The sequence below is a fragment of the Salvia splendens genome, chromosome 4 (genome assembly GCF_004379255.2).
Source record: "Salvia splendens isolate huo1 chromosome 4, SspV2, whole genome shotgun sequence".
NCBI classification, from domain to species: Eukaryota; Viridiplantae; Streptophyta; class Magnoliopsida; order Lamiales; family Lamiaceae; genus Salvia; species Salvia splendens.
Genome location: NC_056035.1, coordinates 5,882,684 through 5,898,718, shown reverse-complemented (window position 1 = coordinate 5,898,718; position 16,035 = coordinate 5,882,684). Strand labels below are relative to the sequence as shown.

The window sequence follows — 16,035 nt, the reverse complement described above, 5'->3', positions numbered from 1 at the left end:
ACTTTTTACTTTTTGTAATTTTTTTAAATTGTTGTACTTTTTTTTAAAAGTAATGTACTTTTTAAATTTTAATATTATTATTCGAATTTTCCGTATTTGTCTCGTAAATTAAATTATGTATGTTGATACAATTGTAAATTAAATTATATAATTGTTATTAGTGATGTGGATAGGTAGTGTGAAGGCTATTTGATGGCTATTTGATGTCCAGTTGATGTGGCAAGCTGATGTGGCAGGAGAATTGTAGTGCTGATGATGTGGCAGTGTGAAGGCTATTTGACGGCTATTTGACGTCCGCCAGCATTGGAGATGCTCTGAGGTACTCCTATTAGAATTCAAGTTTTTTTGAAATCAGTTTAATTCATGCAACTAAAGCGATTGATGGGTACATCTCAACTCTTTTAGTTCATTCCATGCTCAAGATATTTCCTCTCACTCATATTTATAATCTTGTTTCTCTCTCTCAATTTCTTCAATCAGTCTCGCACACAAAAAAAAAAAGCCACTACACACACCCCTCAACCACCGTTTCCTTGTATGGCTAAAACCCTCAATAATTGTTTACCAATATCTTACCACTTCCTATTGCATGTCCTTTTCCATCCACAAATTTCTGAAAAATCTGTGTGCTTTTTTTTAGTATTATCAAGACCTTGAATTTTCTCCATGGTTGAAACTCGAAACCGTTAATTGAGCTTCCCGAAAGGTGATAGCGACACATGGGATTGGGGTTGAGATTGGGGTTGAGTTTTGGGCATAAAGATTTAATCTTTGAGGGGAAGTTGCTGTATTTGAGATGGAATCACAACTGGGATTGGGTGGGGAGTCATTTGACTTGAGATACTCTGTGTGGGCGAGGGAAGTTCTGAATGAACTCCCTGATTGTTTTACTATAACCGATCCTTGTGTTCCTGGGCACCCTATTGTGTTTGCTTCAAATGGATTCTTGAAAATGGTTGGTTACTCTAGAGAGGAGGTGGTTGGGAGGAACGGGAGGATGTTCCAGGGCCCGGAGACGGATAGGAGGTCGGTTATGGCGATTCGCGAGGCGATTAGGGAGGAGAGGGGTGTGCAGATTAGTTTGTTGAATTATAGGAAGGATGGGACCCCCTTTTGGATGTTGTTCCAGATGTGTCCTGTTTTCAGTAAGGAGGATGATAGGGTGATTAATTTTGTGGGGGTTCAGATGCCTCTCTCGAGGAGGCCTAGGTTGTCTGGACTCCGGCTCAGGAGTGAGTGTGAAGATGGGGGCGGGGTTCGTGAGACTGTTTTCAGGTGTTGTAGGAGGGAAGTTTGTTCGGATTCGATTTTGGAACGGGGACGTGCATCCTCCGTGGAGTCGGTTTCAAGCCTTGATGATCAAGGTTAGTTTTGCATATGAGGCTTGATGTTGTTGAGATGGTATATGTGTGATGCTGCAATGGTTGCTATTTGAGTTAAAATCTAATGTTTAATGCTGAATTTATTGCTATTTGAGTTGTGAACTAATGTTTGATGCCACATTGATTGTTGTTTTGCTCATTTGTATCTACAATTCATATCATTGAGAGAATTGCTAATTGCAATTTAATTATGCGTCAACATTTACATGGCTTTGCTGGTTGAGTGGTTTGTTTGTTTCTGTATATATACTAAGCTTAGTTTGTTGCAGTGATCAAGCTGATTCATCTCATACTTTCCCTTTACAACTAGAAATTTGACGAGTATTTACCAATGTCTCCACCCCCCTTTCCCACAGACTATGTAATGTAACGAATTAAGAAAACCGGGTGCTGACACATTGCAACTTATTCAAATATTGCAGAAGATGATATTAATGAGCCTTGTGAAGCGAATGAGTGGGAGAAAACAAAGGCCAATTCTGCAATTAACAATATCTTGTCTGTTCTGATAAACTACAGCGAGTTTACAGGCAGATTCGTCATCAGAAAAAGATGCTGTCAAACTGGAAATGAACGTCTTGTTTCCTCCTTAAGTATAACTCTCGGTAGAATCAAACAAAGCTTTGTATTGTGAGTTCGTTCATATCCACATGATCCTTTCTTCATATAAATAATCTATAGCATACGTCCTTTACCTGACCACCTTTTCATGGTGACATGCTACATTACAGAACGAATGCGCTCTTACCTGACAAGTTTTGGCAAGTATTTTTCGTTTATAAGATGAATATCATTTTTTGCTAATAATACTTTAATTATTTCTATTAATTTTGAATTAAAACTTATACTATTCTAAATTGAAAGTTTTTATATTTATGAGACGAAAGAAGTATATAAAAAATGAGAAAAGACATTTGTTACTAATTCCTAGTTTAAAATTGTATTGTGTACAAAATGAGAGACCTTTGGCAGTATTAACCTCTCTCCGCTTGTCACTCACACCCACTAATCTTCATCATACTTGATAGTAGTACTACTTCTAGAGACCTAATTGCAGATTTAATGTCTTGAATATGCAGAAAGTAGTTCCAATCGTTCACTACTCGAGTGCTGTTCTAAAGGACTTGTACCAAGATTCTAGTAGCAAACCAAAACATCACCTTCCTTGCAAAACGAAAGGGTTTCACGAAGGGCTATCTTCTGCTGGATGGGATGCTCAAGAGCATCCCATATAGGGCCAGCTAGTTGGAACATGCTGTCGGTTCGAGATCCATGGTGCAAACGCACCTTATAGAAACAAGCAGGATAATCTTGGTTGTCGAAAGAGGATCGTATGAAAAAGTCTGCAGACGTCGGCACACCAAGTGCTTCAACCTGTTCCTCGGTGAACAGCAGTTCCACGCCAGTAATGTAATCGTCGATCCACTGGTGGGAGGGGTCTATTTCAACCAAAGCAAGATTAGGATCAACCTCTGCGACTAATCCAGAAGCATCGACATCTTCTTCCTTCTTGACAAATCCAACTCCAGTCGCTGCAGTAGCACCAGCACTCTCTTCCTGCTTCACAAATGCAGCTCCAGATGCATCGACGTCTTCTTCTTTCTTGACAAATCCAACTCCAGTCGCTGCAGTAGCATCAGCATTCTCTTCCTGCTTCACAAATGCAGCTCCAGTAGCATCGACATGCTCTTCCTTCACAAATCCAGAAGAAGCTCCAGCATCACTCCCCAAATTTGTGGGGGCAGAACATGATTTTGATTTCTCAAGGCATTGTTCAGTAAACCCTTTCCTGCACTTATTAACACAGTTACTCCACCAATTTCTTGATGAACTCAGTGATTATCTCACAGAAATTGGTGAAAATATCACCCAATATATCACCATTAAAAGACACAAACAGACGAAAACCATAGGTTTCACAAAATGTAAACGCCAATAACACTATTAAAAGACATCCCATGATTCTCCCTGCATTTCTTCCCCCATCCCCTGCATCTAGGGCCCCTCCTTCCTCCCTCTGCCTCTTCTAAGATTCCAGAATGAATTCAACAAGAAGCAAACCCAATAACACTGTTAAATGTAAAAACATGATTCTGTGATTTTAACACTGAATGACTTCAACGCAAATAGAAGAAAACAATAGCTTTCCGAATATGCAAACGCAAATAACACTATGAAAAAGAATGTGACATGATTCTGTGACGTTAACACTCAATTAATTCAATACAAATATAAGAAAACCCTAGGTTTCAGAAAATGCAAAGGCAAATAGCACTATCAAAAGAATGACTGATTGCAGACATACACATAATTCTAAGATTATAGAATGAATTCAACGCGTCGCAAACGCCAGTTATTAAAATAATATGAGCAGACATAAATTCAACAAATAAATTAACTGGTAAAGGACTAGTTACCAAATTAATTAAAGTACGTGTTGAAAAAAGGATAAACTGACCGATTCGGATCGGATTTACTCTGAGCTTGCTTGCTTTTCGTATCATCATCACCGTTCATTCCTCCGGCGCCGCTTGCCGCCTCCGCAGACACGCTTCCAGCCATTACGATCACAGGATTTATCTCTTCTCTTTTAACGAGTAACGATCTTGATAAACTGACCGATTAATTGAAAACAATCAATGAATTAAAGTACGTGGAGAGAAATTGAAAAAACTGACCGATTCTGATCAGATTGACTCCACTCACTCTCCTTTCTCTCTCTACTATTTCACTCTCTAGCTGAAGATTGGAAGAAGAGCTCTAGGTGAAAGAAGAGAGTTAGTTATTTGGGATTGACGGAGTTTAACTGAAATTCAAAGAGAGGGAGGGAATATTTGAAGCGATTGGTTTGACACGTGGAAAATACAATTATTTAAAAAACTCTCAATATAATTATTTTAACTCAAATGGATAATAAACCTATAATCTATGGATTAATACAAAATAACAACTCATAAAAACAACTTAATTATTTGATTTTTCGACCAACACTATTACTACAATTAGCTCTCCAAAAGCATTTAACTGGAATTAATATTACTTTTAATTTTTAAATTTTATTTAACTACGTTTCGAATATTTTTAATTAACTTTTCCTCAAATTTATCTCTCTCAGCCGCTGTATCTCTTTTAACAAAAATAAACACTCAGCCATGAACTAAAATGAAAACCCCTAAATTTTCCGATCAACTTATCCGTACCTGGCCAAAATCGGATTCCGTCGGCGGAATAATCAAATTGGACGGATTCGAATCCCGATGAACAATCGAATTGCGGTGGCAGGCGTCGATCCCTCCCTCCTAGTCGTTCTTCGCAGCCTTGAAGGCGGCGGCGAGATCAGCGGGGAGGTACTCGAGCACCTAAACGACGGTGGAGGAGTCGCAGCGGAGGCTGGCCTTGTAGACATCGGAGTAGGCGCCGGAGCCCGCCGTTCCTACCTCCCTCGCCAACGCAGCCTCTGCCCCTCTCTTCTAAGTATGGTTTCCCTCTCTATTGCACGTGCTTGATTTTCAAATACTAGTATTATACATACAAACATACACACGGTAGCTCATCTTAATTAGATCTAGAATTAAACCTGCTATCTGTATATTTATGGTTTTCGGTTTTGGTGTTTGTTAATTATTAGATGAATGAGAGGAAGATCTCAAGTAATTACAAAAATATAACTTTTAGCTACAATGTAACATAGATCTAATTTCCTTTCATCCTATTCTATGCTGGTTGAGTGGTTTTGTTTGTTTCTGTATATACTATAAGCTTAGTTTGTTGCAGTGATCAAGCTGATTCATCTCATACTTGCCCTTTACAACTAGAAATTTGACGAGTATTTACCAATGTCTCCACCCCCTTTCCCACAGAATATGCAATGTAACAAATAAACAAAACCTGGTGCTGACACATTGCAACTTATTCAAATATTGCAGAAGATGAGATTAATGAGCCTTAAGAAGCGAATGAGTGGGAGAAAACAAAGGCCAATGCTGCAATTAACAATATCTTGTCTGTTCTAATAAATTACAGCGAGTTTACAGGCAGATTCGTCGCCAGAAAAAAAGGTGTTGTCCAACTGGAAATGCGCAGCTTGTTTCCTCCTTAAGTATATCGCTCGGTAGAATCAAACAAAGCTTTGTATTGTGAGTTCGTTCATATCCACATGATCCTGTCTTCATATAAATAATCTTCTGGATACGTCGTTTTGCTGACTACCTTTTCTTGGTGACATGCTACATTACAGAACGAATGCGCTCTTACCTGACATGCCTATAGTGTATGCGAGTGAGGCTTTCCTGAAACTGACAGGTATGCAATTTAGCCTATCATCTAATCAATTGAGAAGTCTTCTAAGTTCTGAATAAATATATACTCAACCTGATCAAATATGAACCTCCCTCCTTTCTGGGACAGGCTATGCTAGGCCTGAAGTACTTGGGTTCATATAATCAAATTCTGTTAAAAAAATGGTTTGCAGGAGTGGCCGGAAGAGGTGTATCCGCCCTATGCAAATGTCCCAGGTTATATTTTGCCATCTGACATAGCAGAGAATGTCGCAGCCAAGTTTAGGGAGCATAAACTAAGGGTGAGTAAGCTTCCGACTTCCTTTAACAATTCGCTTTTATGTGTGTGCTTGGGTTTGGCCTGGTTTGAATGGAAAGTAAAGGCTGTGACTGTAGATTGGAGTGTATATCCTGGACCACTTCCTGTGCTTTTAGTTATACACTTGTACTAGTTTTCTTTTGGTGGTTCTTGATATGCTGACTAAATTGAGCTTTTCATTCATTTGACTCAGTTATTCAAGATGGAAGATGTTATCATGGGAATGTGGGTTGAAAATTTCAACAGCTCGAGGCTGGTTGAGTATGTCCACAGCTTGAAGTTCTGTCAATATGGATGTGTTGAGGTTTATTATACTTCACACTGCCAATCTCCCAGACAGATGACCTGCTTATGGGAAAAGCTGCAACTTCACAGGATCCCCCGATGCTGCAACATCCGATAACCCCTTGTGTGATGGATGACTATGCGACATTGTGACCTGTACATAACCCAAGCCCTGAGCCTTGGGATTGTGTTCTCCTAATTGTCTAGTTCATTCATTTCCTGATCCACCTTGTTTCTGGGCCCCATTTTTGTAATTGTTGTAGGACTATGCAAAACTAATATCTACTGCTGTTGTAGACTTGTAGTTGATATCAGACAATGTAACGTTAACATCAGAATTCTGATGGACTTCGCCTCATTCCACTTATAGACATGTTTTATTTTACCATTTTCCTTAGCAAAGCTAACCAGATATGCCTAAATGGTATCCTCCTGAGAAATCAAATGTTCAATTTTTGTGCGATATTATTCTTGTTGCTGGCTATATACCTTGTTTGGATGTTCTTTGCCAGTAATTTACAGAAAAAGTTAGGAGATGGTTTAGCTAATTATGCTGCTTCTGTGTCTGAATATAATATTGATTGTGCTTAAGAACTCAAAGCAGTCCTTTTCTTTTAAATTTACAGTTCTAATAATTTTTGCTCTTGATGGTGATGTGTTTATTTTTCTGCATATGGTTATATCCGCGCTTAAATTGATGCAAAATGGGATCTTTGTGTTTTTCTTTTCCCTGGAAGAAGCAGGTGGAGCAATTTATGGAGTGAACCGGGACTGATAATCTAGTAGGGATGCAAATGATACCAGATCAAATGGTGGAGAGTGAACTTTGATGGAATTCGGGATAAAGAAAGAACATTTGAGAAGAAAGTGGTTATCCCTTTGAGTGGTGGCGCTTTAAAGAAGGAATATATTCCATAAGGTATTATTGTTGCATCTTATTTTTTTTATTGATGTTGGTTTCTTGAGGCTTGAAAATCAACTTTTTGCTAGCTGTGCTACATATTTTGCTATTGTCTTGACCCACAGTTTCGGTTGAATAAGAATTTGGATGGTTATGAGATAAAGTAGAATTCGACAGTAAAGTTTCGTGCTTTGTGAACTGATCGAATGTTCAAAACCATTGTGAGGGTTATGTGAAGATGACTGACTGCTTTTTGGGAATCAGTTTTGTTTGATTTATTGTGGTTTTTTGTATGAGATTAATAGTAACTGATAAAACCAGCAAACACGTAGTGATGTTCTTGACTGAGTGGTAGTACAATATTTGCAGCTGATAGAAATACATGGTAAAGGAATTAATCATCGTCCGTACATAAGGAACACAATTTACATCAAACTGTTAAATGACCTTTGCAGAGACGTGTCTGAGTTATTCAAGACGACGGCTGCCAGTCTAGACGAAGACCAGCATGACGAACCATGTAAAGCCGATTAGTGACAGAGCCTCTGCAAGTTGCAAATATCATGTCAGTTTGCAAGGAACAAGCTAAATCTCAAGGTAAAACAAACTAGTTCTTACCTGCTTTCAAAGGAATAGATCTCGAACCATGGCTCCACGTTCCTCCATAGAGACAATCCGTCGTCCTGTTCAAGCCATCGGGGCAGTTGCAAGTGAATGCCTTGTCAGGGCTGCTCTCGTATCCACAGACTCCGCCACTCTTCTCACAGGTAGCGCACAGTGTCGGGTAATCATTGTTGTAGTTGAACTTATACTTGATCGCGATCCCATATTTCCACCCCGTGGGGTTGGATTCCTGACCGTTGAATCCGTACAGCGCTGAGTAAGATGTGCATTGCAGCTTCTGCAGGTCCATCTCAAAGGAAGGCCCGAGGTCCACGGGCGTGTAGACACAGCATGTTGTGATTGGCAGGCTCAGCCTGCCGATGGCCTCACAGGAGTAGAGCAGGCTGCAGACAGAGCCACCCTCGGAGTCACACATCGGGAAGGTGGTATTGCTGTTGCTTCCGCCATCTCCACTGGCACTGTAGATCGGTGAGGAGGTCGTGGAGCAGCCAAGCAGCGCGAAGACTGTGCTGTCATGGAAGCTGAACGGGGCGTCCCAGTCGAGGCCGAAGCCTTTGCTGGGCTGAGTGCAGGAACAAGTTGACATGGTGGGGTCGGAAATGTACATGACTTGTTTGCTGTAGTCTATGGTGGTGATGGTGTAGCAACCGGTGTGAGTGGTGAACGTTAGCTGCTCGCCGGTGCAGGTGACGTAGGGCGTGAAGCGCGGGTCGCCGCAGCCGGTTCCGGTGCCGAACGGGTACTTGATGGGGACTTGACCACAAGTGTTTTGGCAGGTTTGGGATGAGACTAAGTAGGGAAGGATGATGATCAGGAATGAAGAAAGGTGAGTGATGAATGAGTTCATGACTTTACTGGAGAAGACTGTAGAGTAAGAAGGTGATGGAAAAATGAGTGCAAAGACTAGGCCAATTTATACTACGAGTCAAAATTTAAATTCAAATATAATTAAATTCTAAGAAATATAAGTACTACTTAGAGCATCCGCAGCGGTGAGTGGCATCTGTCCGTCCGTGCCGCTGGCCCGGCACACTGCTGCTCGATACATCGAGCACGTCCGTGCCAGCGAGCAGCTGATGTGGCTGCTTCAGATTGGCCAACGGCAATGCCGTTGGCAATTTTCATTTTTTTAAAAAAAATCGGTTTTTAATTAAAAAATCTTAATAAAAAAAAAATATTTTTCCACTTCCCAATAAATTATATCCATATCGAGCAGCACCGTGTCAGCGAGCAGCTGACGTGGCTGCTTCAGATTGGCCAACGACATTCAGCACCGTTTCCATTTTAAAAAAAATCGGATTTTAATTAAAAAATTCGAATAAAAATAAAAAAAATATTTTTCCACTTCCCAATAAATTATATCCGTTTTCTCCCCACTTTTAATTTATTTTTCAATTTTTCCCCCAAAATTCACATTTTCATCTATAAATACTTCCACTTTCACATAAAAAATTTCACACCACACTACACAATTCTCATCTAAATTCTCTCATTTGCTTTTATCAATTCTCAATCTCTCTTTCACTCTTACAAAAAAAATGTCCGGCTCCTGCGATCACCCCTCCGACTCCTGCGGTTGGAACCACGAATGGTTCGGCTCACAACCATTCCCTAGTCCGGAAACACAATTTTTGGCCCCTCCTCCTTCCCAAGGTTCTCAAGCTCCGGGTGGCTACCGGCCTTACCCGGTGGACGACCAAGATGACCAGGAGGTGCGTGTGCATCCGAAGTATAGGGGATGCATATCCTCCTCCTCTAGCTCCTCCAACAAACAGTCGAGGTCGGTATCCCTATCCGACGCCGGCTCCGATGATGTGGCTAGCCAACTTGCCGGAGCTAACTTGGGTAGCCCCGACGCCGGCCCGAGCAGTTCCCAACGCCGGCCGCAAGGAAGGAAGAAGGCGACGGCCAACCGCCGTCGCGCCGCGACTCCATCCGACCCCGCTCCCGCTCCCGCTCCCTATGTGCCACCTCAACCCCCCACCAACTCGTTATAGGGGGTTTTGGCCCAACTCAATTTGGCCGATAGGTCAACTATGACCCCCGAGCAACTTCGATCGCATGTGGCAATGATACGGGGTCTCTAAAGAACATTGGGGTAGAACCGGATGAATAGTCTTCCACGGGGTATTTTTAGCATTTAATTATGTAATTTTTATTTTTAGGAGTTTAATTATGTAATTTTTAATTTTTAGGATTTTAATTATGTAATTTTTAATTTTTAGGATTTTAATTATGTGATTTTTATTTTTTTATAATTTGTAATATTATTCCGGGTAATTTTAATGCTTTTTAATATTGTGGAAATGTTTTAATTAAATTGAATAATAGAATGGTGGGACCCTTGAGCTTGTCCTTGCGGAAGAGCACGGATGTGGGTGGTGTGCTCTTGCCTAAGAGTATGGAGTAAAAGTGGGTCCGGGCCCACATCCGTACTCGTTGGCAAGAGCACGGATGGGGATGCTCTTACTTGAATATGAGAGTTGAGGATATGGACCATTTCAGAACCATTTTAATAGAATTATCATTTGCTAGTACAAAATACTATTATTCCCTCTATCTCACACGAGTATGCATTTTTAGTTGGACACGAATTATAATGGTCAATTGATAAAGTGAAAAATATGGAAAGAAAAAGTAATTAAAGTATTATTAGTAGATAATGAGTCTCATTTCAATACATAGTAAACAGTTTCAAAAATAAGAAGTGCATACTCTGAGATAGAATAAAAAGAATTAGTTAGTACTAGTACAAAACATATTGGTTGGAGCAAATAAGGATGTTTTTTTATGATGGCAATTGATATGGTTTGTGCAATCAATTGTCATGGTTAAGTGATACGAATTTTTTTTTTTGGTTTTTCGGTTTGACCACATTTGTATCAAATCAGCCTTTGTCAGAATCTGACTAATTGCGTTCGAACAGTTTTACGGATTAAAGTAGAAAATCTCCTAGTGGTTGACTCAATTATTAAACTCCTTTATTTTCCCTATTTATCCTTTTGTTTCTCATACTTTTATATTTTATTATCTCATTTACACTCTAGTTTTATTATTTATAATTAATAATTAATCTACTAAACATCATTATATAAATTCTTATATCAATATAGAAACGTCTTAGGATATGACAGAAAAAGTATTAATATAATAGTAACTATAATCTTCCAAAAATAAATATTAATAATAAATTATTGCAAACAACCTTTATATAAGTATTAATATAATAGTAACTATAATCTTCCAAAAATAAATATTAATAATAAATTATTGCAAACAACCTTTATACATTATCATTATATTTTAATTTAATTTAATTTAATTATTAATATGTACTCCACCAACACCAACCATAGTAGAAATTTTATTAATTATATTTGTGTATTAATGAAATACAATACTAGGAGTAATATGAAATGAAAAAAAAGAAGAGGCAATCCTCCCTCTCGCGTGAACTCCCTTTCCGCCCGTTGCGCCGTTCACGCCTATCGTCGGAAGATTCAAACGCCACCCGACCACAGCCCGCCTCGATCTCTTCCCCTATTCATCCCTCCACCCTCCTTTTCCATCCTCCATTGAAGAAATATTTAAAAGCTTGAAGCTTCACTACCATTCACACCCAACCTTATTTCTGCAAAAATTTGGTAAGAACTAGTATATTGAATTGAAAGATTAAAATAGGAGAAAATTGTCCTTGAATTAAGCTAGCGAAGGGGCTTATCTTATACTTTTGTTATTCCAACTTTCCCTATTGAAACTTTCACTTTTCATTTTTTCCTCCCAGGAAATAGAGGAGACTTTGCATTGCCAAAATCCATCTTCTGAGTATGCGAGATTGAAGATTTTCAGTTAATACTCATTTATCTTCTGTGGTGATTAAATTTTTGGTTGCTCAAGTTTCTGTAGTTAGTATGAAGTGCATTATATTTTATGCTGGCTATGTGTTTGATGAATTGCCTTGATTTTTATGTATGGTGACTTTCATGCACAATATATTCGTTTCAATGAATTTCAGTTGTCTGACATGCATACATTAGGAATTCTACTGTGTGCTTATTATGTGTTTGATGAATTGCTTTAGTTTCATGTGTGGTCGTGGGCATAAATCTCATTAAAACATTTGGTTAATCATGGATGAGACGTGCTTTAATCGTGATATGATTTCAAATGAGCATGCGCAGAGTAACGTCAACTTCTAGCAATGCTGTTGTTGTAGCCTGTTAGAGCTATTTGAAATTAATCTCTTAGTCCCAGATGTTTAGTATTAATTGGTTTGGCATATGCTTTGATTCTAAAAAGTGAAATTTGCAAAGGTGGAGGCAGGGGCGGAGCCAAGAATTTGTGAGGGGGGGCAAATTTACCTACGAAGAAAATTTAAGCATTTGAGGAGGGGCATTTAGTGAAAATTTTTAAAAAATAATTTCATAATAGACAATATATACATGGAGTAGAAAATATGAGGTGGGGCAACAAATGCCCCTCCTAAGCTCTTAATAGATCCGCCCCTGGGTGGAGCAAAATCATTAGTTGGTCAGATGTTGAGACATCAATATGTCATTTTTCTAGAAGGCATATGTTGTTTGTCAAAGCTTGGTTCTTTGTCTGCACTCATGTCATATGTATAGTAGTTTTTTAAAATTAACTGTGGAGTTATTGATAATTAACTTTGTTTCGTTTTTGTATGTATTAGATGATACATTGGTTAGAAAGTTTGGAGGGCAGCCACTTGGACCAGACATGTATTATTTGAAAGTTGTGTTGACGGACCTCTTCCGACAGCATGAAGAGGGGCCCCATCATACTTTCATGTTGTCTAAAACCAAGTTTAGGCAGAGGTCATCTCACATTCACATGCTTTTCAAGTTTTTCTCTGTCGGGCTCATCTGGTCAGAGATCTTTTCCCAATTATTCACCAAAGAAACCTTCTATAAAAGATTCTGAATTTGTCCACCACATCTCAAGTATCCTCAAGCAACGCTGCTATGAGCCTCTTCGACAAATTATGAGGTCCTTTGAGACCAAATTCAGGCCTGATCATCTGGTTTGGGTTCTCATGGAAATAAAGAATGATTATACACTAGTTATGAAATTATTCAACTGGTCATATATGAGAAGATCCCCATCACTTGAGGCTCGTTGCATCATCATTCATCTTGCTGTTGCAGCTAATGATATAAACTCGGCTCATAAACTTTTTCATGAATTCTGGACAAGTTCTAGTACTGATGGCAATACCTTGTTGGTCTCCCACTTTCTTGAAAAATTGATATACACCTACAAAGATTGGGGTTCTACTCCCCATGTCTTTGACATCTTTTTCCAGGTTCTTACCGAAATTGGACACCTTGAAGATGCGCGAAAGCTCTTTGATAAGATGTTGAACTATGGTGTGGTTCTCAGTCTTGATTCCTGTAACCTGTTTCTTTCCAGAGTTTCAAAAGACATTGGTGGTCCTCTAATGTCTTTAAAAGTATTCCAAGAATTCTCTGAAGTGGGTATTAACTGGAATACTGTATCATATAATATAGTTATTCACTCACTTTGTCAATCAAGGAAAACCAAAGAAGCTCATAACTTGCTTCTACAAATGGAGTTAAGAGGTTGCTTTCCTGATGCAGTAAGTTACAGTACAGTTATCAATGGGTATTGTAATGAAGGAGAACTTCAGGCCGTGATAAAAGTTACTGAAGCTATGCTGCAGAAAGGTCTGAAGCCAAATGCATTTACGTATAACTGTATAATCACTCTTCTATGCAAGACTGGTAAAATGGTCGATGCTGAGAATATTTTGAGGGAAATGATTTCTCAGGGTGTTTTTCCTGATAATGTAGTATATACAACACTTATTGATGGTTTTAGCAAACTTGGGAATGCTTCATCTGCATTAAGAATGTTTAATGAAATGCAGAGTCAGGATATAATTCCTGATGTTATTGCATATACTGCTCTAATTTGTGCCTTTTGTCAGAATGGAAAAGTAGCAGATGCAGATCAGTTTTTTCATGAATTGCTAAATAATGGGTTGAAACCAGATGAATTTATTTATACAACACTCATTGATGGTTATTGCAAGGCAGGTGAAATTAGAAAAGCATTTTCGCTGCACAATGAGATGATCAAAATGGATTTGAATCCTAATGTCGTCACATACACTGCACTGGTTGATGGGCTGTGTAAACAAGGGGATGTTGAAACAGCAAATGTACTTCTTCATGAGGTGCGTGAAAAAGGACTTATTCTCAATATCTACACATGGAATGCGCTTGTCAATGGTCTTTGCAAATCTGGGAATATAGCACAGGCAGTGAAGTTAATGAAAGATATGGAAGTGGCTGGGATACAGCCTGATGTTTTTACCTATACTACTCTAATGGATGCATATTGCAAATCTGGTCAAATGAATCTGGCACACCAGCTGCTAAGTGAGATGTTACAGAGAGGGGTTAAACCAACAATTGTTACATTCAATGTCCTTATGAATGGATTTTGTATGTCAGGGATGCTGGAAGATTGTCAGAAGCTGCTAAGCTGGTTGCTGGAGAACAGTATAATGCCTAACGCCACCACTTATAATTCGCTTATTAAACAACATTGTATCAGGAATGATGTGCATGCAGCTACTCAAACTTGCCGTGATATGTGTGATCAAGGAGTGGTACCAGATGGAAATACCTATAATATACTTATACGAGGACATTGCAAAGCAAGGAATATGAGAGAAGCATGGTTTTTGCGTAAGGAAATGGTTGAAAAGGGATACAATCTCACTCTTGAGACCTATAATTCACTAATTAAGGGATTTATTAAGAGGAAGAAGTATAGGGAGGCTAGAGAACTTTTTGATGAGATGAGAAAGAAGGGATTAGCAGCAGATGAAGAATACATACTGCACCTTTGCGGATATGAATGATGCCAACAGGAGTATCGATTTGACTTTGATGTTCCGTGCTGAAGAAGTTAAAAGGTGTGTCATTAATTGTTTTGTTTGGCCGACCTTTTGTACTAAATTATTGTGTTTGGTCGACCTTTGTACTAAATAATTGTATTTACTAATACAAATATTGCCTGTTTTAACTTGCATCAATGTATGGTCATTATATGTCTATATGCAGTAAAATATAGGGTCAGTTATAAATATTTCATGGCAATAAAGCTAGATTTAGAAGCAAGAATAAAGAAATGCTATGGCCCAGTTCAAAAAACAAATGCTGTAACTGATAGACCTTTCTATATATTTTTTCATTGTTCTCCAGGGTGACTGAAGTGGAAAAATTGTGATGTGGTTGCATCTAGATTAAAGTACATAACAGTAACAGGGCCAAGGTATGCTTGTTGCTTAAATCTTTAACTAGAACTCACACCGTGGACTACTTTTTTAACACATTTGGTAACATGCTGGCTGTACAGGAAGTTGTGGATCTTTGAACTCCCGTGATGGAGAGGAGGCAGGATGAGTTTTTCCTAAAAAAAGTATGTGTACTAAACCTAGCAAATAGCCACCGGAGGTCTGACTTTATGATGCTTTGTGGATACAGAGGTCAAATTTGAGAAAGCCAATACTTTTGGATGATCGGTCCAACTCCAGGAGAAGGAATGTAAATGTTAGAACTTAGAAACATTGAATTTGATTAACTAGTCCCACAAAGAGCCAATAGGGAGGACTTTTTTTGGAAGAAGGAAGAAGAGAGTGGATGAATTCTATCTTGAATACTTCAACTCAGTTTATGAAGAACGATGAATAGGACTTGATTTTATGCATGAATTGAGATGACGATGAAAATCAGAATCGGCCATCATGAAGAGATTGAGATGGGATCTCATCCAAGTGATGGAGAGGCTTTGCTGATTTATAAGCCCTTTAGTTGTGTGCATTTTGTGCATGAGCTATTTTACTTCGATTTCTGTCAATACCTTGTTTACTAAACTCATGCTATCACGCCAATATACTCTTGGCATGGCTTTGGGAGGAAATGCTATCAAGCCAGATGCCAGTATTACAGATAGTCAGCTACTGCTTGGCATATATTGGTCTGTTTTGCCATTTATCTTGTGTTGATCATGTCATACCAAAGGTTGGCCTCTTGATGATGCCGGCACTTGTTTTGATTCCTTGATGAAATAATTGATTTCACGAATACCTTAAAACCACACTGGATGTTTTTTTATTCTCCGTCTCTCTATCTTTAATTTGTACAGTATTATCTATGTATTCATGTGATTGCATGTAAATTGCAAAGTTTGTTTCTG

The 16,035-nt window shown here is 38.8% G+C and overlaps 4 protein-coding genes across 9 annotated transcripts; 2 read left to right on the top strand and 2 right to left on the bottom strand.

Moving 5' to 3' along the window:
• The first annotated feature begins 318 nt into the window (after nt 1-318).
• Nucleotides 319-6,685, top strand: LOC121798146 (protein TWIN LOV 1-like). 6 transcript variants are annotated; one of them, XM_042197004.1, is made up of 4 exons: nt 319-1,364; nt 1,805-2,012; nt 5,620-5,684; nt 5,854-6,685. In XM_042197004.1, exons 1-4 carry the CDS (start codon nt 797-799, stop codon nt 5,913-5,915), a joined length of 903 nt encoding a protein of 300 aa, XP_042052938.1. In that variant the 5' UTR covers nt 319-796; the 3' UTR covers nt 5,916-6,685. The 6 variants fall into 6 exon arrangements, with proteins under 6 accessions (XP_042052938.1, XP_042052940.1, XP_042052943.1 ...); XM_042197006.1 differs by lacking the exons at nt 5,620-5,684; nt 5,854-6,685 and adding exons at nt 2,114-2,143; nt 2,462-2,576 and having other exon boundaries at nt 1,805-1,987; XM_042197009.1 differs by lacking the exons at nt 5,620-5,684; nt 5,854-6,685 and adding exons at nt 2,114-2,143; nt 2,462-2,479.
• On the bottom strand, nt 2,520-3,959 carry LOC121798147. The gene is made up of 2 exons (XM_042197011.1): nt 3,841-3,959; nt 2,520-3,171 (listed from the first exon to the last, which is right to left on the bottom strand). Exons 1-2 carry the CDS (start codon nt 3,942-3,944, stop codon nt 2,520-2,522), a joined length of 756 nt encoding a protein of 251 aa, XP_042052945.1. The 5' UTR covers nt 3,945-3,959.
• Nucleotides 6,686-7,476: 791 nt separating the features above from the next.
• Nucleotides 7,477-8,692, bottom strand: LOC121798145 (wall-associated receptor kinase 3). Its single transcript, XM_042197002.1, has 2 exons — nt 7,783-8,692; nt 7,477-7,709 (listed from the first exon to the last, which is right to left on the bottom strand). The coding sequence occupies exons 1-2, from the start codon at nt 8,633-8,635 to the stop codon at nt 7,657-7,659; spliced, it is 906 nt and encodes a 301-aa protein (XP_042052936.1). The 5' UTR covers nt 8,636-8,692; the 3' UTR covers nt 7,477-7,656.
• A 2,522-nt stretch (nt 8,693-11,214) lies between these two features.
• LOC121798143 (pentatricopeptide repeat-containing protein At1g05670, mitochondrial-like) lies at nt 11,215-15,953 on the top strand. The gene is given in 6 exon segments (XM_042197000.1): nt 11,215-11,432; nt 11,573-11,636; nt 12,479-14,668; nt 14,670-14,752; nt 15,042-15,111; nt 15,196-15,953. Coding segments are annotated over 3 exon segments (2,208 nt in total). The 5' UTR covers nt 11,215-11,432; nt 11,573-11,636; nt 12,479-12,568; the 3' UTR covers nt 15,067-15,111; nt 15,196-15,953.
• The last annotated feature ends 82 nt before the right edge of the window (nt 15,954-16,035 follow it).

What these genes read in the sequence shown, in the direction of transcription:
- LOC121798146 (XM_042197004.1), top strand. Translation starts at nt 797, where the DNA reads ATGGAATCACAACTGGGATTGGGTGGGGAGTCATTTGACTTGAGATAC. An exon ending in TTCAAGCCTTGATGATCAAG is followed by an intron (nt 1,365 to 1,804) that starts GTTAGTTTTGCA and finishes CAAATATTGCAG; the next exon opens with AAGATGATATTAATGAGCCT. An exon ending in ATCAAACAAAGCTTTGTATT is followed by an intron (nt 2,013 to 5,619) that starts GTGAGTTCGTTC and finishes GCTACATTACAG; the next exon opens with AACGAATGCGCTCTTACCTG.
- LOC121798147 (XM_042197011.1), bottom strand. Translation starts at nt 3,944, where the DNA reads ATGGCTGGAAGCGTGTCTGCGGAGGCGGCAAGCGGCGCCGGAGGAATG. An exon ending in AGTAAATCCGATCCGAATCG is followed by an intron (nt 3,172 to 3,840) that starts GTCAGTTTATCC and finishes TAATAAGTGCAG; the next exon opens with GAAAGGGTTTACTGAACAAT.
- LOC121798145 (XM_042197002.1), bottom strand. Translation starts at nt 8,635, where the DNA reads ATGAACTCATTCATCACTCACCTTTCTTCATTCCTGATCATCATCCTT. An exon ending in ATCTATTCCTTTGAAAGCAG is followed by an intron (nt 7,710 to 7,782) that starts GTAAGAACTAGT and finishes TGCAACTTGCAG; the next exon opens with AGGCTCTGTCACTAATCGGC.